This window comes from Marmota marmota, unplaced genomic scaffold (assembly GCF_001458135.2).
Source record: "Marmota marmota marmota unplaced genomic scaffold, marMar, whole genome shotgun sequence".
NCBI classification, from domain to species: Eukaryota; Metazoa; Chordata; class Mammalia; order Rodentia; family Sciuridae; genus Marmota; species Marmota marmota.
In genome coordinates this window covers 6728970-6751360 of record NW_026000211.1, presented here as the reverse complement: position 1 = coordinate 6751360, position 22391 = coordinate 6728970, and the positions used below count along the sequence as shown (strand labels likewise).

The following is a 22391-nucleotide window of genomic DNA, read 5'->3' as shown; positions in this document are numbered from 1 at the left end:
CTATCAGCTCCTGAGCTTTCTTTTTGACTCTACAGCAGCCTAAAGAACAAGACCCTCCAGAATGTCCACCTGCTAAGTGAGAAGTGGGGAGGAGAGGAAAAAGAAGTGGAATACGGCTGTCTCCTTCAAGAGATGTGATTGAAGATGGAAATTCCTTTGAAGTGTCCTTTTGGCAGCTGGTCTGTGCTGCTTTGAGAACATCTCTCTGAAGACATGTGGTAGGGTTCACATGGTTGCTCACACCCTGTGCCCTCTTGCTCCCTGCTCTCCCAGTGAAGGGAATGCTGCTTGCCTGATGTAAAAGACACTGTGTGTGTTCACATGCCATCACTTCTAAATAGTTTTTTTTTTTTTTTTTGCTTAACATACATTTTAAAATACTCCCCTAGCCTACTCTGTATTTTTAGGTCACTTTTTCTTTATCATAGATAGTATAAAGGTGACTACTTGCTTTCCTCCTTGTTAGGAGTTGACTTTTGTCCTCCCACAAGCTATGATGATGTTCTAAATCCCAGTACCCAGCAGTGAGTTTGACAGAACACATCAGCTACAGGCAGCCGTGAGGACGCAAGGACAAGGGGAGAGAGGGTTGTACCACAGATGTGAGGTTAAGGGTAATTACTGCAACCACAGCAGAGCGTCAGGAAACACAGGTGCTGCCGAGCAGAGTGAAGCAGATTGTTCAAACTCTGCCCAGATTTTTAAATGAATTCGGCTCCAGTGATGTGTGATTTTTTAAAAAAATATTTATTTTTTTAGCTATAGGTGGATGCAATATCTTTATTTTATTTTTATGTGGTGCTGAGGATTGAACCAGTGCCTCAGGTGTGAGAGGCGAGTGCTCTACCTCTGAGCCACAACCCCAGCCTGATGTGTGATTTTTAAGGCATTTTCAATGCTCTCAATTTTTAATTATAAAGTACACATGTAAATATATCTTAGAAATCTTAGGTTAACATTTGAAAGCCTACAAATGCTCCTTGTAGAGGGCCTTCAAGGAAACTGTTCCCACCTTATTTTCACCTCAGAGTTCCATCATCCCTGACAGGTGGCCATCTTCTGGGGGCAAAGAGTCCCCTAAATTTCAAGATTTCCTGTTCTCTCCTTGTGTAGCTCTCAGGGCTACAAAGCCTTTTATTTCATGGCACTCTCTCCTCCTTTAACTCCTACTAATGTGTCTAATTCTGCCCGAAGGACAAATATAGAAAAGTCTTCTCATGTAAGTCTAGTTCCATATCCTAAGCCATCTATCCCTTCAGATAAATGTATTAATTCAAAGTCCAACAAACACTGATCTAAATAAGGCACTCCTTACAACACAAATGTGGTCAGCCAAGGACTCCATCCACCCTATATACTTGTATACCTGTATTCTTTTTTGCTTTGTTTTCCACAACCCCCTCAGGCTGCCTCCACACAGTGCACATAGCCCTGCTGGCTCTGCTCCTCCCTATCTCCTCAGCTCATCTTCTGCTCCCCACGCCCAGCACACTGGGTTTCCTATCAACTTCCTCAGAACTCCAGCCTCACTGCTGCAGGGCTCTTAGCACAGCTGTTTCTTCTTCCTGGAAAGTTGCTCCTTCTCTTTTTAACTTGGAGAGCACCCAATCACTCGGGACAAACCTCCCTCCCCTGCTAAACCAGGTCACCCTATTGTTTTGTTTTTCCGTAGGGAAAATGCTGGGCATCAAACTAAACTCAGAGCCTCAAGCAGGCTGAGCACATGCTCCACTACAAAGCCACACCCCTAGGCTACTCTGTATTTTTAGGTCACTTTCTCTTTATCATAGATAGTATACAGGTGACTACTTGCTTTCCTCCTTGTTAAGGAGTTGACTTTTGTCCTCCCACAAGCTATGATAATGTTCTAAATCCCAGTACCTTGCCTGGTGATGTTATTTGGAAACAGGGCCTTTGTAGGTGTTATCAATTTAAGATAAGGTCATTAGGGTGGGCCCTAATCCACTATGATCAGTCTTTCTAAGAAGAGGTTAAGTCAGGAAGAAGGTGATGACAGAGGCAGAAGTTGGAGTTATGCAGCTACAAGCTAAGGAACACCAAGACTGCCGGCCACCATCCGATGCTAGGGAAGGTGAGGGAGGATTCTCCACCACAGTGTCAGGGAAGTGTGGCTTGGCTGTCTCCTTGATTCTGGACCTGTACCTTCCACCTTCCAGAACTGTGAGATAATAATTTCTGTTATTTTAAGATACCTGTTTTTTTTTTTTAATGGCAATCCTTGGAAATTAATACACTTCTTTAGACTACAAGTTGCTCTACAAGTTTCTTGAAATCAAGGTCTACGTTGTATTCATTTGTAGCATCTAGTGTCCTCAGTCTTTGAAATACAGTCAGGAGTGCAGTCAATATTTGTTCAATGAATGAGTGAATGAATGAATGGCTCGTACTTGGTTTGTAGTCAACTAAATTTCTTGTCTTTTTTCTCAAAGATATTTACATAGATATCATAATGCACTAATAAAAACATTTATTTTACACTTTTGGAGGAGGAGGGTACCAGGGATTGAACCCAGGGATGCTTAACCACTGAGTCACAGCCACAGCCCTTTATATTTTATTTTTATTTGCTAAATTTCTTAGGGCCTAAGTTGCTGAGGCTGGCCTCAAGTTTGCAATCCTCTACCTCAGCCTCCCTAGTTACTGGGATAATAGGTGTGTACCACCATTTTTAAAAGGGGTATCAGTATAGAATGGGTTCCTTGACTTTTATTTTGTCTCACTACCTTAAAACCTAAATTCATCATTTTGAGTTTTATAGTGCTTGGGGTCATGTTGTAGTGCAAATCCATCAAACAGTGTTTTGAAACACGCCATCCACCTCTGTGCCACGGCAAATCTGATCTTAACCCAAGTAAATGACAAAAAAGGTTAAGCCTGACGGAGCAACAAAAGATCACTATGGCATACCACCGAGAACTTCCCTATATGATACTGACCCATAAGTCAACACCCTGAGCATATGATGCCCCTATGAAGAAATCCACATTTCTCTCCAGCTTATCCCAAGGTTATCAGAATATATGGTGCTGAGTGCTTTGCTGAAATCCTAACACATTATGTTTAAGCTTCTCAAATACAGCAGTCTGATAACTATAAAAGAGAGGATGTGAAATGTGTTAGGCACAATTTGTTCTTGGTAAACTCAGGGTGCCTTTTGGGGATCAGTTACTTCTTTTCCAAGTACATACCACAGATTGCTGGAATTCTGCTAATGAACTGTGTCCAACTCCCTGTTCTGTGGTTTCCAGACTCTACACTGGTCTTCAATTTAAAAATAAGGGTGATTGCCTCTTTCCTTTCTGGTACTTCAGGGTGCCAGGATTACAGGTGGTCGCTCCACACACATAGCTACAAATCCTCTTAATATCACAGGATGTAATTCATTCGAAAATTGAACGAGCTTAGCAGTTAGGTTCTCTCTCACCAGCATGGGCTTTGGCTTCCCTCATGGTTATCCACTCGACCTTCTACTCAGATGGCCATTCTTCCTAGATGGACAGAAGGAATATGGAGATTCAGGAGCTCTATATTGCCTAGGTCACCTGCTGCTGCTACCAGGTAAGAATTCGCCCTTTGTTGTTCACCTTCACGATCAAATATTTCATGAAACTCAAAACATTTCTTTGTGACTTTTTCACAAATTCATACTATTCGCTGTATTCTTAAATATGAACCCCTCAAATGAATTCCTGTGACAGTGACATGAATGCTCTCGTATCTGCCCCTCCTGTTTCCAACGCTAAGCATTCGTTATCTGACTAGGATTTTAATTGTATTGTGGTCTTTTCTTCTCATAGAGTATAACCTTTCCGGATTAGAGTTCATGGAGTTCTATTTGTGTTTTCTTTGAGTATTCTGAAATCTGCTTTTGAAAATGTAAGTATATGGATTGTGTCCACCAGCTAGTCATTAGAGAATGTCCTTGGGTATAAGCAAACTATTTCTGTTATCAGGAGAAAAAGTGTTATAGATAAAAAAAAAAAAAGCTTCTGCAATTTTTTCAACCTCCCAAACTCTCACTACTCAGCCTCCCTATTTCATTTATCTTCTGTGAACAAAGACCAAGTTTGTTTAAGAATCTTTCATAGGAAGGTTTCAACAAATCCTGCTTGCAGGAATGTCCTTTGCATGCAGCAAAACAATGTTTCATCATCTGCAGCTCTAGCACCATCCAGTTGCTTAATGTGCCCCTAGTGTGAACTCGCATACAGCCCATCACTAAGGAAGCATGCAGAATTATACCACAATAAGTTAAAGGTAAACAGTTGTCAAATTAAAATCCCAGTAAACAAATCCTCCTGCAGTATCACCAGTGCTTCCCTCAGGACTTGCCATTCCTGCAGTTCACACACCCGGAGCTGTTATCTATAATGGTGCCCCTTTCCTAGGACATTGTCCTGTGAACGCAAAGACAATTTGTTAGGCAATCAAAAGCAAATGCAACAAGTGCTAATAATTACAACTAAGATCTCTGGCCACTTGCTGCTTTCATGTTTGGGTTTTTTATTGTATATTCTCATGGCATACAACATAATGTTCTTATATACTTATTCATAGTGAAATGGTTACTGTAAGCAAATTAATACATGCGTCAGATCAGTCACCCTTTTAAAAAAAAAGATTTCTAAATAGTTTTCCAATTAGAGAAATACCCATAATGAAAAGATAATTTTAAAAACACAAATGTAGAGAAAATATGTGGGGAAAGGGTTCCATATTAGATTACAATTTTATCTAACTTCAGGGACAGAGTCAAGTTCTGAGTCTGAACTTGACTCCTGCCCCAATCAATAATTTTTGGTGACTTCTTCAATACCAAAAGTTAAGGTGCTATTGCTTAAAAAAAAAAAAAAAAAAAAAAAAAAGCAAGCACATGGATATCACAGATATTAATCATGGAGGCTAAGAACTTGTTCCTGACTTCACGTGGTGGCTGTTACTTCTGCTACAAACAAGCCAGGGGAAAAAAAATCAGGATTAGGTGTGCAAGTTACAACTGTATACATAAATGCACAAACATTTCATCTAATTATTTTTACTAATTCTTAAGGTGGGGATAAAGAGAAAACAAAAGGCAATTTTTTTTTTTTGGATAATTTACAAAGGCAACAATGGAACAATTATTCCCATACTCTAGGCATAGAACAGAACTTTAAGATGGCACTCATGCAAAATTAAACACTTGAAAAATTTCTAATGAGAATCAGGTGTAGTTATATTGCCACCCATGCACCGATCTTACAGGTAAGTGATAAAAGCGAACTCCTAAAAGCAACCCAATGTGGGAGCAGCTTGGGATTTTCGATGCCCTCAGACAGGTTTCTACCTCTCAGTTTCTGGTGAAATGAAGAACACAGTGTCATTCTTGGAAGGATGCTGTAGGATCCAATGAGATAGATACGCGAAATGCAGAAAAGGCAGGCACTTAATTTATTATTATAATATAAACCAAAGTCATGTATTTGAAATTCTTGTCTCAGAACACCAAAAATAATCCACGTATAAAAACCACCTGCTTTTAATGAGAGACTGTGGATACACAGAAGTTAAGACTTACAATGAAAGGGATTGCTGATCACTAAAGAAGAAAGCTCAGGCCCAAAGACTTTTTTCCAGGCACACAGACAACTAATGAGACTAGATCAGAACCCAGGTCTCCCTGTTCCACACAGCGTTGTGGTGACCTGTGACTGAGTGGTTCTCTAAAGCTGCCACCTCATCCCTTCCCCGTCCCCATGAGATTTTGTATAAACAGTCTCTCTCTTTACATAAAGCTCCTTTATGCTCAAACACCAGCATACAGACATTAGAGTCTTTTGAAGGCAGGTTCAAAAATGTACAGATAGGGTATCACTGATCTGCAATGCTTGGGCCAGAAGTGTTCCAGACTTTAGAGATTTTGTGACGTTGGAATACCTGCAGACTTTCACTGGTTGAGCATCCCTACTCTGAAAATCTAAACTTTCTGAGCATCACTTTGGAGCTCAAAAAGTTTTAGATTTTTGAAGTTTGGATTTTCAGATTAGGGATGCTCAACCTGAATTTTAAGTGTCAGGAGACTTGAGAAATCAGAGGCTGAATCTTACAAATACATGCTATCGTTAATTCTTCTTCTTTTTTTGTACTGAGGGTTGAACCCAGGAGCACTCGACCACTGAGCACATCCCCAGCCTTATTTTGTATTTTACTTAGATACAGTGTTTCACTGAGATGCTTAGTACCTTGCTTTTGCTGGGGCTAGCTTTGAACTTGTGATCCCCTGACTCAGCCTCCCGAGCTGCTGGGATTACAGGCATGCACCACCACGCCCGGTTCTTGTTAATTCCTATAAGAACATCTTTCCCGTATAACACATACTTAAAACTAAGAAATATCCATATACTACTACTTTTTGGCAACTACATGGGATTTCCATTTCCTGAAGTGTATGGGTAGGATACTCTGAAGAGCTTTCCTACAAAAACCCAATTAAATTCTGAATATATGAAAATGTGATAGACTAGCACTCAGGAGAAAGTAAGGGAAATTTCACAAAAGGTTAGTGGCGGGGGGCATGAATGAGATGGAAGCAAAAGAGTGGATAGAAAGTTTATGTGATGGGGAGAGATGCCTAGGCAAGTAGGAAGCCGCAGGCCCTCCTCCAGATGAGAGAGTTGAAACCAGACTACAGTGCTAGGGCAGGACAAAGAGGACTCAAGTGGTCCAGGTCAGTGGCATTTTTGTGTACCTAATAAAATAGATTTAGCATGTTTTATATACCAATGTATATCCTCCCTGGAGGAAAGTCCACTTAATTTTGGACTTCAGAATTTCTACAGATTAAATTCAACAAAATATGGGCTCACAATCAAAAAATCCCAAACACACATTATTAAATAAACCACTACATATTAAAGTTAAAATGCTATATGTGAAAGTTAATAGAAACAACATATCTAACCCTCCTCAAACTTCAGATTAAGCATAAGGAATAGCTATGTAGAAAAAGTTTTAGAAAATAAAAGATCAAAATTTTAAAAAATGAAATCAAAGCAGAAAACTTATGAAATCACCCAGGTAGATTTTAAAAATAACTGAAGAGATCTCTTGGGAAAATAGAATCACAGAAAAATTTAATACTTAGTAAATGAGTTAAATGGCATCTTAGACACAGCTAAAGAATTCCTTAACTAAAATGGAACACAATAATTACACATAGGTTATTATCAGGAAAGAGAGTCAATAGACTTGTTTAAAGTATGCATGGCAAACTTCAGATCTAAGCACCAAAAGAAAAGAAATAGAGTTCATATAAGTCAAGGAAGTAGAGGAAGTAAATGGAATAATAAAATCCAAATAGTACAGAATCGTGGCCAGACTTGTATAATAGTTTCCTTTGAAATTTGCTTCATGGCTTAAAATTTATTTTATTGGTTTTTGTGTACATTTCTCATGGGTTTATAAAGAGTATAGATTCTCTAATTTCTCGATGCCAAGTTCTGTGCATGTTAGTTAGTACAACACATTTACTTGTGTATTTGTTTACTGTTGCTCTCTGTGGGTTAATTTCCATGAGAGTGAGGACTTGGTTTTGTTTATGACTCTGTCATTAATGACTAGAACAGTGATGCACAGTAGGAAAAAAAAAGGAGGTAAGAAATGGGGCACAAATAAAACATAAGTTAAAATGATAGAAACGGGTCTAAAGGATCAAGAATCTCAGTAAATATGATTTACAAAATTTCCTGTCAAAACCAAAGAGCGTCTATTTGAATTTTTAAAAAACTCATAACTGAGATATATCAAAACAAAAGAATATGGAAAGGTTGGAAATAGATGGAGAAAGAATAAATAGGATAATAATCATAATAAATAAAGAAAAAACAAGCAGGCAAATGCTGATAAGTAGAGAAAGAAAATTCAGGCAAATTCTAATAAAAAAGAAAGCAGAGTTATGTCAATAAGATATTACATAACCATGTTAATATAAGATATGATGAACTTTGAGGCTAAAGGCCTAATAATTAGAGCTATTACATAAAAATTAAAATTATTATTATTTAGTTGAATAAATTCAACTACATTTCTATGTATACGTTAGTCAGGGAGCTTTATAAAGAAAAGAAGTTGACTTAACTCAAAGTTCTGGAGGTTCAGAGGCATGGAACAGACATCAGCTTAGCTCTGGTGAAGGCCTCATATGGTGGATGGCATCAAGATAGGAATGCATGCAAGAAGAAGAGATCACATGCCTAGACAGGAATCCAGAGTGAAGGGAGAGGCCAATCTTGTTCTTCTAGCAACCTTGTGGGAACAAATTCAGGGTCCAAGGAGAACTACCTTAACCTCTCCCCAAGTGCAACAACCCGAATGACCTGACCAGCTCTAACTCGACCCCACCTCCCAAGGGTCCCACCACCTCTCAACACTGCCACACTGAGGCCCAAGCTTCCAGTACACAAACCCTTGGGGGACAAATCACATCTAAACCATAGCGATGTACTAAAATAAAACAGCTTCAGAAAACATAAAGCAAAAACTGAAAAAAATATGGGGACAAACTGAGGAATGCATGCTTAGTGAGAGACTTCAGCCCACCTCCCTCGATGATTGATGTTAAAAGAACAAAAAATAAGCAGTGCTACAGACGATGTGAACAGCTCACCTAACATGGTTTTATTAACTTATAAACGGCAATCAGTTCTACTGTGCATCACGGTTCTAGTCATTTAATGTCAGAGTCAGAGCCATAAACAAAACTAAGTCCTCACTCTCATGGAAATTAACCCACAGGGAGCAACAATAAACAAATACACAAGTAAATGTGTCAGACTAACATGCTAGGAATTCTGAATCAAGAAATTAGAGAATCCATACTCTTTTTAAACCCATGAGAAACAAAACTGATAAAATTTTAACCCATGAAGCGAATTTCAAAGGAAACTCATACAAATCTGACCACAATTCAGACTGGTGAGCTAGTTAGGTCAGTCCCAAATCTACTTTAAAAGTCAAATATTTTGGAAGTTTATGGATACACTGAGGAAAGGATTGTAGGTCAACAAATACCTTCCAAGTTTTTAAATGCCCCACTTTATGAGAAAAGGACCTTTAAGCTACCCTAGAATAATTGTGCTAAATGTTTTAATGCCTTCATCTCAGAATCTATTAGTCCATTCTATTTTTTTTAAACACTGTTTACTGTTTAAAAATTCTTCAATACTGAAAATCTGAATCCTCTTGCCTATCTTCATTTTAACTTCCTCTACCACCAAGTCCCCTGAATTCATTAGGATTAGGCTCAGATGTCAGGGACAGAAAACCCAGATGGCAGTGGTTTGAACCTGCAGCTTATTTCACTCTCCTGTCAGGCAGGTCTCGAGTTCATCTACTGAGATCTACAGATCAGGGACGTGAGCTCCTTCTCACTTATTCCACTATACAGCATTAACCCCAAGGTCTAAGCAATCTCTTCAAACTCCAGTCCTCATATTTGTATTCCAGTCAGTACCAACTCAGAAGGGATAAAGAAAATACTCTCCCCCACACCTTTGAAGGATACTTCCCAGAAGTCACAAAGGACATTTCCCCTCACTTGATATTAGCTAGAATTCAGGGCTGGGGATGTCGCTCAGTGGTTTGCTTTGCTTAGCATGCACAAGGCCTGGGCTCAATCCCCAGCAGGGAAGGGGCGGGGAGGATATTAGTAGAAGTGCTTCAGTAGCCACAGTATGCTTCATGGGAGACTAAGAACCCAGTCTTTATTTTAGGTATTCATGCATATGTCCAGATAAAAACTGGGAAACAGATAAGGAGGACAAGCAGCATTCTCTATTTCATTGTCTGAGAAAACAGGATAAAACAGAGAGAATCCTGCCCAGTCTCTTCTCTGGACCACCCGCCCGGGTAGGCACAAACAAGTGCAGGATGCACTCAAGTCCCAGGACACACACTCAGCCCTGCATCTTGTGGTCAGTCAGGTTTTTAGGCTCTCAAGCCCCAAGTACAGCCTGGACCATTTCCCCCTCCTGCCTCAGAGGCTGAGTTGCTGCAGGCACTGCAGTCATTAAAGGCACAGGATCAACAACATTTTGTAGCCTCTGTTAAAAAACAACAACAAAGACAACAACAACAACAACAACAACAAAACAACTTTTCCAAATGCAAGTTCCCTAAGCATGGCCCTGGGTAAGGCTTCCCTGGAGAGCTGCTTGACAAAACCTTCAACAGGAAAATGAAAGCACCGAGAAACTGGCTTCCACATTTGGGTTTGATTTTTTCCTTCACTGGCTGCTCATGAGCAATGCATCACCGTGGGTGTGGACACAGAACTGGGTTTCCTTCAAGCCTTCGCCTCTTGGGTTCTCCTCCTTCGCCAAGCTGTCCCAGCACCCCCTGCTAATGAAACACTTGCTGCCAGAAAGCTGAAAAGAAGCCACAGCCCAGTGCCACGTCTCCTTCCTGTGAGGAGCCCCTCTCTCGGCTAAGTCCTGCCCGGTCTGTCTTCACAGTGTGAAGCTCAGAAATGGAATTCCAGAGGCACCAGATGGATGTCAGGCAGGGATGAGTGTGGACGAGCAGTAGAACTTTTTCAGTGTAACTTCTTTAGTGCACACAACTAACAGGACAGAAACTGTGCCTAGAGTTAAATACCAGGGAACTAGCAGAATACTGCCAAATTCATCTGATGCAAATTCTTAGAACCCTACACTCTGTTCCCTTGCCATCAATCACAAAGAACAAGCACAGGTCATTTACAAGCATTTTTGTGCGGGGGAGAAACAAAGTACACCAAACATTGCCTAAGTTCTACAAGTATTTCCCTCCATGTTTCCGAAATACAAACGTTTCTTTGACCTCCTTTCATCAAAACGTACAATTTCATGTTTTAAATGAATTTTTCCTAGAAGTAAGAATCTTAAAAAGGCTCAGGGACTACAAAAACCCAAACAGAACAAAACAAAAAGATTCAAAAGATGAATAGGAAAACATTGTAGTTACTTGCATATATTAACCTAATCAATAATATCAACAAATCAGCCAGAGTAAATATCATTATGGTACTATGTGTTTTCTTTCAAAATCAAATTCCAACTCAAAAATGCTAAGCCTGAAATAGATTTACAAAATGTCATTTCAGTAACATGTATCTTAGCTCTAGATGAAAATTTTAAACAATTTTCAAAGAGGTAACAATTGATTTGCTTTTAAGACACTTTCAAAAATCTTATATAGCAGTTTTGTGGTCACAAATGAATAATGGAGTGTAAAATAAACATGTTCCTTCATTTAAAAATATATCCTCTTTCTTAAAGGACTTGGAAATTTGCAAATACTACTACTGCTTATGGGGACTTTTAGTATTGAAGTTTCCTTCAATCTAAAACTCACCCCATAGTTCCGATTTCATAGGAGCTTATTACTCCTTATTGCAATTCATACACCTCAATGGGGACCCCAACATAAACTCTTTACCCCAGCATTCAAAGTCTCTACCATGACCTCAATCCATATAGCTAGACTTCTCTCTCAGAATTAAATCAATCAATATAAGTGAAACGTTTGAAACAGCGTTGGCACACAGAAAGCAAGTAATAAATGGGAAATATTTCCACAATCTTCTTCTTCCCCTCCCCTCTGCACAGATCCGTACATTCCACTTTCTTTGATCTAGGAGAATTGTGTGCTCTTGCCAACAGGTCCCATAATTTCTAGAAGGTTTTTTTTTTTTTTTTTAAGACAGTTTTACTTAAAGTGTCATTTCTTTATCTCGATGTCAAATATGTAACCTTGATACAAATACAGGAGGAGTTCTCTACTCATGCTGTTCCATAATCAACAATGTCTTTTTTTAAAAAAAAACTTTTTGTAGTTATAGGTAGACAGCATGCCTTTATTTTATTTGTTTATTTTTATGTGGTGCTGAGGATGGAACCCAGTGCTTCACACGTGCAAGGCAGGCGCCCTGCCACTGAGCTACAGCCCCAGCCCAACAACAATGTCTTTTTAACCTCTTCTTAAACATGGAGATGTTCTTTCATACCTCTTTCATGGTCTTTCTCAAATCCCAGCTTCTCCATTAAACTTCCTCTTGGCTTCTGTGAAGGGTTTCCTCCTTTGACAGCCCATTATACCCTACTGACACCTCTGTGGATGGCATCCATCACTAGAGCCCTGCACTAGAGCAATGTCTGTATTTAGCTTATCTCCTCATTCTCGAGGCATGCTCATTTGATAAAGCTGAAGGGCAGCCTGTTGGATGCATCTTCATATGACCCCTTCCTTTGTAGAGTTTACTACCTGCCTTTGAATTGAAAAAGATAATAAAATATTTTTAATTTTTTGGAGTGAAAGTACATTTCTGTGTTGAATAATACTTATGATTTTTATTTAAGGATAAGGGTTCATGTATGCACACACACATGGATTCTGACGATTCCCCAAGCATGAGATGACTCTGCTTTGAAATATATCTTGATGGAACATATACTATAATAAAGTTTTTATTTTTGAGGATTCGATCCTAAAACATATTTGCTATGTGTAACACAAAACCAATATTTTTAAGACTTAAAATGCTTTGGTTACTTATCTAAATCTCAAAATGTCCCCAGTATTAAGTACTCACCAAACAGCATCCCACAAGCTGAACATGAACTTTTGTCTTTCTCATCTGTAAATTAGAGATAATAATGTGCCTGCCTGTATTCTGAAGACCTGGAGAACCTCTTATCTTGATGTGAATGATCTTGATGTGAGTGAGGGAGACAAGATGAAGCTGCAGTGAAAAAAGTTAAGAGACTGAAGGATTTGAAGTAAAGATCAGGAAGCAACGAAACAGCTGAAAATACACAGGTATATATAAAGCAAAAGAAGAGCCCAATGATTTAGTCCATAGCCTCAGGAAGGCTCACCTGGAGAATGGCTGGGAGGAGCCAGAGGTAGAGGCAGGAAGCTTGCAGCTACAGGGGGAAGAGAAAATGGCAGGAATATGGAAGTGTGTCTGATATTGCCTAATGAAAATTTGATCATCAATTCAAAATCTGAAAAACATTCCGGAATGAGACAGGTTCATAAAATGTACACAGATATACTACCATTGCTGTGATATTTACCTCTGGTGCCACTACTGAGACCCAAGTTTTATCAAGGGAACACAGTTTTAGGAACTAGGCTATTAGATAGGTTAACCCAACTAAATTACCCAATAATGCTATGAGATAGGTACCAATTATTATCTCTAATTTAAAGATGAGAAAACCAAAGCTTAGAAAGATCAACTACTAGCTAGTAGTTATAGACTGAGTGTTTACATACTCCCCCCTTCCCCCAATTCTTGTGTGACTTTAATGCCCCAGTATGATAGTATTTGGTGCTGCAAACCTTGGGATGCAATTAGGGTTAGAGGAGATCATGTGGGAAGGATCCCCCATGAGAAGAGTCTGAGCTGGTACTCTACCATGTAAGGGCATAGAGAGAAGAGGGCTAGCTAGCAGTCAGAAAAAGAGCCGCAAGCAAAGCCTTACTGTCCTGGTACCCTCATCTCAGACTATTAGCCTCCAGAACTATAAGAAATAAATGTCTGTTGTTTAAGCCTCCCATCCTGTGGTATTTGTTACAGCACCTCGAGCAGACTAACACACTAGTACATATCAAGTTTAAGATCCTAAATTAAGTCTGACTCTCCATGATAGGTTAAAATATGCATTAGTATTTAGAAGCAATATAATGATTTTTTTTTTTTAATACTAGGGATGGAACTTGGGCACTTTACACTGAGCTACATCCTGGTCCCTTTATTCTGGTTTTTTTTTTTTTTTTTTGAGATAGGGTCTTGCTAAGTTGCTAAGGGTCTCACCTAGTTAAAGAGGCCGGTCTCAAACTTGTGATCCTCCTACTTTACTTAGCATCCTAAATTACCAGCATGGAGTGGGGGGAGAGAAAGAGAGAGAGAAGGGAAATCATATGGAAATGGTAGGAGACCCTCAATGTTACACAAAATTAAACATAAGAGGGAATCACACAGTCTTTGTCCTGTTGTGACTTTCTTATTCAATTTATAATGTCCTCAAGGTTCATCTCTGTTGTAGCATGTGTCAGCATTTGCTTCCTTTTAAAGCTGAATAATATCCATTGTAGAAAAAATGAATACTCCACATTTGCTGATCTTTTATCCATTGGTGGAAACTTAGAACTCTTCTACTTTGGAGGGGGGAATATTGTGAATAGTGCCCCTACAAACGTGGGCATACAAATATTTCTTTAATACCCTGCCTTCTTTCTGGTGCATATCCAGAGATGAAATCACTGGATCCCATGGTAATTAAGATTTTTGAATGCACAATACTGTTTCTCACAGTGGTGGCACCAGTTTATATTTCCACCACCACACAGGGGTTCCAGTTTGTCCACAGCCTTATATCTTTTTTCTCTGTACCTTTTAATTGTGGCCATCTTAATGAGTTTTAAAGCATTTTATAGTTACAAATTTGCTCTGCACTGGAAAAAAAAGAAAGAAAGAAAGAAAGTGATACTTTACCTTTATTCACACACATAAAGAACTTAAACCCTTTATTTTCCAAGATTTATTCCATGGATAATACATATATTCATATGCATAATAATGAATAGCATAGGGGGAGAAAAATTCCTGGGCTTGTCTCAACCTGAAAAGTGCACATAAATATTAAAGACACCCTCTTCTCTGTAAGGGTACAAGCTCCCAGCTAGGCATGGTGATGCATCCTATAATCCCAGCATCTTGGGAGTCTGAGGAAGGAGGTTTGCAAGTTTGAGGCCAGCCTCAGCAACTTAATAAGGCCCTAAGTAAGTTAGCCAAACCCTGTCTCAAAAAATTAAAAGGGCTGAAGATGTCACTCGGTTGTTAAGCACCCTTGGGTTCAATCCCTGGTACCACCAAAAAAAAAAAAGAGAGAGGGAGAAAGTGTAGTACAAGGATACAAGCTCAGCCCTTACTGGGTTGCTTAGGAGAAAAACACCTCTGCACATTTGTGAGACTTCCTTCACCTCAACAGACCTCCACTGATTTGGTCTCAGTTCTCTGGATCCAGGCAAGTAACATAAATGAATGAAACAAAGTGCAGAATAGTAAGGAATGTAGAGAACTGGTGAAGCAGAGAGTGATCAAGTTAAAAATTGTGGGTCCTAAAGTATACATTGGGCATTGGAAGCAGTGACTGATAAATAGTTATAAAGAAATCAGCAAAGTCCCTGACATTCTCGAAAGAGTAGATGTGGAGTGAACTGCAGCCCAGAAGACCTCTGTTTTTATTTTAGATCTTAAATAATGTCAGAACACAGTGGTGTATAAAGCAATTTCAAATACATATTCCCATCTTAAAATGCATGGAAAGCCAGGGAAGTATGTAGCAGCTAGTGAGAGCTGAGTCCTTTAAGCCATCCGATTCTAGAATAACTTAAAATTATAAGTTTTCTGGATTTCTCTTGAAGTGTATTTGAATGGGAAGAAAAATCAGTTTTGTGTCTTAGGATAAAGGCAGTAGAGACTCCATGAAAACTTGATTGCAAAGAAAAGGATAAAAAAAAAAAAAATCTGTTAGTATGGGATCTGGATATTCCCAGTATCTGATGGCATGGATTGGGCTAAGTAGGTCAATGATGTAGCATTTCTTTTCTCGTCTTGTAGGAAATTATTTTATGTCTGATGGGTAGACTTATCGGTAGAACTGTGTGCCACTAGAGTACAGGAAAAAGGGGGCAGAAAAGGAAATTACAGTTGTTAATACCAAAATAGACTTGTTGTATCAGATGAACCTTTAAACTTAGATTTACCAAATCAATATTTATTTGATCTGAATAGTATATATGTCATAGTTTAATGCCCCTTGACACTTTTGCAGAATGCATCAATAATGCAGATATACCTTATAGTTTTTAAAATTTTCTAATCCCTATGGATTTACATGAATGCCACTATTGGGAGGAGGAGGATATTGAGTGGGGTGTGAAGTCTTGGACAGTATTGACTTTGGTGTAAACTACCTACCAACACTCTCGACTCCTGGTTTGTACATATGCAGGGAACTGTAAGCTAAGCCTTATTTCTCAGTGTTAGGTAGGCTGCCTAGAGCCTGGGAGCAGACAGAATTCTGCATTTCTCATAGCTTCTAGGTTGTGTGACATAGAGGAAAAGATATGACTTTGAAGTTACACAGGGCCAATTCTAGCTCTGTGNGGGGGAAACAAGGGAGAGAATTGAACAACAGCAGATGAGGTAGAGAGGGAAGATGGGAGGGGAGGGGAGGGGGGATAGTAGGGGATAGGAAAGGTAGCAGAATACAACAGTCACTAATATGCCATTATGTAAAAATGTGAGTGTGTAACCAATGTGATTCTGCAATTTGTATTTGGGGTAAAAATGGGAGTTCATAACCCACTTGAGTCAAATGTATGCAAGATGATATATCATGAGCTTTGTAATGTTTTGAACAACCAATAAAAAAAAAGTAGGTATTCAACAATAGCAAATATTTCATTTCAAAGTGGTAATGCATCTGTTCTCTTTGCCCGGATTAAAATCTGAAGTTTATTTCTAAACATTCCCCAAAAAAGTATTACATCAAAATAACCACTGACTTTTATGTAATTCTTTCTATTTCTTCTGTCAGGCTTCAAATGACAAATGTTTATCTCTTTTAAGGAATTACATAGCATAGCAGGGGGCTTTACAAAGAATGTTCATGTGTTTTTTCTTAATCTTTCCAGGAATGATTATTAACAAAGATAAATAATGTCAGAGATTATTGTGAAATAATTAAAGTGATTACCTGATTTCCAAAATAAATAAATAAATAAATTACCAGCATGGACCACTGCACCCAGCATGAAGTCTTATAATGAAAACAAAAATAAAATTTGTTGGCTAATGTTCTATGGTGTTGTAGCCACTGAAGTTTTTGACTAGATGTTTGCACCATCTAAGAGACAAGCATGAAGTTTATATTTCTTCCACAGTTCAGTTTTCCACAATGAACCCTGGGTTGAGGAAACTGACCGCTGTGTTGAGCAAAGTGTTAACTACCACATCCCAGGAAGTAAGAGGCACAGGCAGTTCTCCACGAATAAATAGTCCTGTTATGAAGCACACATTCTAAACTGAGATGAAATACTATCCAGTGTGTGCCTTCAGAAAAAGAAACTTGTCGCCATAGCTTGGGGAAGAGCCAATACTGGCTAAAGATTACATCATGGAGCTCAGTATAGTAGCTGAAGAGGATTATGAAATAAGAAGAAGAAAAAGGAATAAACATCTGAGCTATCATATGAGGAGAAAATGTAATTCAAAGGGGATTTCATGTTTTAAGCAAGATTCTTCTACACCAGATATGAAAATGACGAGTAACAACTAAGGCTCTTCATTGCTCTTCTGCTATGTTGTTAGGCTCCCGGCACAGGTGACTTTATTTATTCCTCACCACCACTAGAAAAAGCATCCCATCTTCAATGATGAAACTTAAGCTCAGAGATGTTAAGTAACTTGATCAAAATCACAGAGCTAGAATTGGCCCTGTGTAACTTCAAAGTCATATCTTTTCCTCTATGTCACACAACCTAGAAGCTATGAGAAATGCAGAATTCTGTCTGCTCCCAGGCTCTAGGCAGCCTACCTAACACTGAGAAATAAGGCTTAGCTTACAGTTCCCTGCATATGTACAAACCAGGAGTCGAGAGTGTTGGTAGGTAGTTTACACCAAAGTCAATACTGTCCAAGACTTCACACCCCACTCAATATCCTCCTCCTCCCAATAGTGGCATTCATGTAAATCCATAGGGATTAGAAAATTTTAAAAACTATAAGGTATATCTGCATTATTGATGCATTCTGCAAAAGTGTCAAGGGGCATTAAACTATGACATATATACTATTCAGATCAAATAAATATTGATTTGGTAAATCTAAGTTTAAAGGTTCATCTGATACAACAAGTCTATTTTGGTATTAACAACTGTAATTTCCTTTTCTGCCCCCTTTTTCCTGTACTCTAGTGGCACACAGTTCTACCGATAAGTCTACCCATCAGACATAAAATAATTTCCTACAAGACGAGAAAAGAAATGCTACATCATTGACCTACTTAGCCCAATCCATGCCATCAGATACTGGGAATATCCAGATCCCATACTAACAGATTTTTTTTTTTTATCCTTTTCTTTGCAATCAAGTTTTCATGGAGTCTCTACTGCCTTTATCCTAAGACACAAAACTGATTTTTCTTCCCATTCAAATACACTTCAAGAGAAATCCAGAAAACTTATAATTTTAAGTTATTCTAGAATCGGATGGCTTAAAGGACTCAGCTCTCACTAGCTGCTACATACTTCCCTGGCTTTCCATGCATTTTAAGATGGGAATATGTATTTGAAATTGCTTTATACACCACTGTGTTCTGACATTATTTAAGATCTAAAATAAAAACAGAGGTCTTCTGGGCTGCAGTTCACTCCACATCTACTCTTTCGAGAATGTCAGGGACTTTGCTGATTTCTTTATAACTATTTATCAGTCACTGCTTCCAATGCCCAATGTATACTTTAGGACCCACAATTTTTAACTTGATCACTCTCTGCTTCACCAGTTCTCTACATTCCTTACTATTCTGCACTTTGTTTCATTCATTTATGTTACTTGCCTGGATCCAGAGAACTGAGACCAAATCAGTGGAGGTCTGTTGAGGTGAAGGAAGTCTCACAAATGTGCAGAGGTGTTTTTCTCCTAAGCAACCCAGTAAGGGCTGAGCTTGTATCCTTGTACTACACTTTCTCCCTCTCTCTTTTTTTTTTTTGGTGGTACCAGGGATTGAACCCAAGGGTGCTTAACAACCGAGTGACATCTTCAGCCCTTTTAATTTTTTGAGACAGGGTTTGGCTAACTTACTTAGGGCCTTATTAAGTTGCTGAGGCTGGCCTCAAACTTGCAAACCTCCTTCCTCAGACTCCCAAGATGCTGGGATTATAGGATGCATCACCATGCCTAGCTGGGAGCTTGTACCCTTACAGAGAAGAGGGTGTCTTTAATATTTATGTGCACTTTTCAGGTTGAGACAAGCCCAGGAATTTTTCTCCCCCTATGCTATTCATTATTATGCATATGAATATATGTATTATCCATGGAATAAATCTTGGAAAATAAAGGGTTTAAGTTCTTTATGTGTGTGAATAAAGGTAAAGTATCACTTTCTTTCTTTCTTTCTTTTTTTTCCAGTGCAGAGCAAATTTGTAACTATAAAATGCTTTAAAACTCATTAAGATGGCCACAATTAAAAGGTACAGAGAAAAAAGATATAAGGCTGTGGACAAACTGGAACCCCTGTGTGGTGGTGGAAATATAAACTGGTGCCACCACTGTGAGAAACAGTATTGTGCATTCAAAAATCTTAATTACCATGGGATCCAGTGATTTCATCTCTGGATATGCACCAGAAAGAAGGCAGGGTATTAAAGAAATATTTGTATGCCCACGTTTGTAGGGGCACTATTCACAATATTCCCCCCTCCAAAGTAGAAGAGTTCTAAGTTTCCACCAATGGATAAAAGATCAGCAAATGTGGAGTATTCATTTTTTCTACAATGGATATTATTCAGCTTTAAAAGGAAGCAAATGCTGACACATGCTACAACAGAGATGAACCTTGAGGACATTATAAATTGAATAAGAAAGTCACAACAGGACAAAGACTGTGTGATTCCCTCTTATGTGAGGTCCTGAAGGTAGTCCCATTGATGGAGACAGAAAGCAGAATGGTGGTTACCAGGGGCTAGAGCAGGTGGGGAAAGGGGAGTTGTTTAATTGGTATAGAGTTTCGGCTCTGCAAAATTAAAAAGTTCAGAGCTCAGTTGCACCACAATGTGAATGAACTTAATACTACTCAACTGCACACTTAAAAAAGCTTAAGAGTAAACTTTTATGTGTATAAAATTGTGGTGGATAAAAAACTAAAAATAAACACCTTAGGAGGGTTGGGAAAAGATTATATACTTTTTGCTCCAAAACACTTGGGGTTCTATTTTTTTAATGATTTTAAAAATGATACTGGATTGTATGACTCTGGGACCACAGGAGGAAAAAAACCCATAGCTCTTTGTTATTCAGTTTTGGCTACAGATGCACTAACATAAGTTCCAAAAGCTCCTTTTCATTTGTGTCTGCATCTAAATACACAGAAAAGTTCTGCACTTACTAGGCATTCCATAGTTACTGAGCAGTCATAGTAGTAAAATCAAGAAAACTGAGATTACAAAGTTTAAAATTTATCTCTGATCTGGTATGCCAAAGATTTCTAATCATCTTAAAAGGACAGATGATTTTGTGAAATCAATGGTTCCACGTATCAATTTGTTAGGAGGTAGCTTATAGAAAGAATATAAATTTTAGTGGCAATAAAATGAGTTCCAACTCTAAATTCTAACTTTCAAGAGTCCAAGTTGCAAATGGGAAATTTTTTAAACAGAGAATGTTGCTGTTTAGGCTTTGGAAAGCCCCCAGTTCATTGCCTTGTAACAATAAACCCTTATAAAATAATTATTATCCTTGAAAAACCTAATCTAAAACAAGTAGATGCTTTGCATAATAAAATGTTAAATGTATACATAACACTTAATGCTTTAGAGACAAATTATATAGAATACAAAGGTGATTGAATTCTATGTACTCTATATCACTTGAACAGTAACAAAAGCTAATAGCAGAATTTTGAAAGGGAGCAACTATATTAGTTCAATTCTAAGCATGCATTGAGCCCTTTCCAGCTCCATTTAAAAGTTACTCAGAAGCAATGCTTCCTTGCAAGGTTAACGTGATGGTACAAATGAATGCAGAAAAAAGATTTTGAGTTACCATTTTCACTGTTTTTTTTCTATCCTCCAAAAAGGTTGTAAATTATCCTACAATTAGCATATTTACAGAAAGGATTGAGGGAAAAAGGAGTGTAGGAGAACTAGCAAGGGAGAGGACAGCAAGGATGCCCCACCTGTGCCACAAATATGCTGAGTACAGGCTCCTCACACCCTGGCACACTCCCCAGAGTCTGTGCCAGATGCACATAACCATGTTCTTCAAGGACAAACTGATCCAAAGGAGATGATACAAACTTGAGGCCAAGGACAGCAGAGTTAAGGGACACACCTAGGACAAGATCTATAAAAGAGCTCAGCCTTGAGAGATGGGTCTCTGGTGAGCAGGAGAGTCAGGTTTAAGTAGGTTTCCTATTCACACTCTCAAGAGAAGAAGAAAATGGAGGAGAACAGGAGGAAAAGAAAGGGAGCAAAGAAGGAAAATAACCAATGGTAAATTACTTTCTTAAATAGCCACTGCCCCAGGAATGTCCCAGTTACAAATCAGGATCGCTAACATCTGTGAGTGGCATCATACCCCTGTGGTCAGGAGAGACCACAAGACACTTTTGGTGGGAAAACCTAAGAAATAATGAATGTGCTATATTTCTTGTTCAGAGCAGAAAACTTAAGGGTTCTTCTGATGCTTTAACCACTCCCTCCCTGTCTTCCTAGCCACCAAACTAATTTGGAAAAATCAGCACTGTAGTATGAGGGGTTAAGATGCTAAGGGAAAAATGCTGATTTCCCCCATTACAATTACAGATATTCTCAATGTTTTATTGTCTTTAAATACGAAAATATTATTTATATTACAAGTTGGGAAATATTTTGAGTTTTCTGCAGATATGTCTCTCTCTACATAATACACACACCTATGAGAAATGGTCAGACATGGTTCTGCTTGAAATGAAATGTAATGCGTAGGCTGCTTCTGAGTCTAGAATCTCGTGATTTACTAATGCTAACAAGTAATATCATGTCTTTAAAGATGTGAAAAATGTCAACCCAGTGCCGCAGTCTGGCTGGGCACAAATCACGAGCCACTGAAGCAGGAACAAACTTTATTTTTAAACTGCAGGAAAACACTTCACACAGCTCCCGGGGAATCCTCCCGAACGCCACGAGGCTTCTCCAGAAAACCCCCAGCCGGAAATATCTCTCTCGGAAATCCCTCCTCCTGCACTTCCCCAACCAATGGGAACTCTCGGGGAATCCCCGGAAATCCCCACGAGAACTCCAAAATAGTGCGAGAACTCAAAAGTTGCGGCAGAGGCGGATAGTAATGCCTCGCCTGTCAATCAATACTGTTGGCAAAATGCCAGGGACCATACAGACTCGGCCGTGGCTCTCAGCATCTCCCCCTTTTTGTTTAATTAAACAACAAGCAATGTGGCTTAGGGACCGTGCCTGTTAGGCAGTCCAATTCAACATATGGTCCTTACCCGTCATCGGATGAACTGACCTCTAGGCGTCAGCCTCCTGTCTTAGGTTAGTACCACTGCAATTGGATCATACCC

At 38.9% G+C, this 22391-nt stretch overlaps 1 protein-coding gene across 3 annotated transcripts in view; it reads right to left on the bottom strand.

The window, feature by feature from the left end:
- Window positions 1–22391, bottom strand: part of Slc7a2 (solute carrier family 7 member 2) — a 76532-nt gene that overhangs the window by 39306 nt on the left and 14835 nt on the right. The window contains exon 1 of one of the 3 annotated variants that reach the window (XM_048791825.1): window positions 3446–4876. The exons of 1 other annotated variant lie outside the window; for it this stretch is intronic. In XM_048791825.1, coding sequence (XP_048647782.1) covers window positions 3446–3451 — 6 coding nt within the window. In that variant the 5' untranslated portion in view covers window positions 3452–4876. One more of the 3 variants, XM_048791824.1, reaches the window with a different exon arrangement.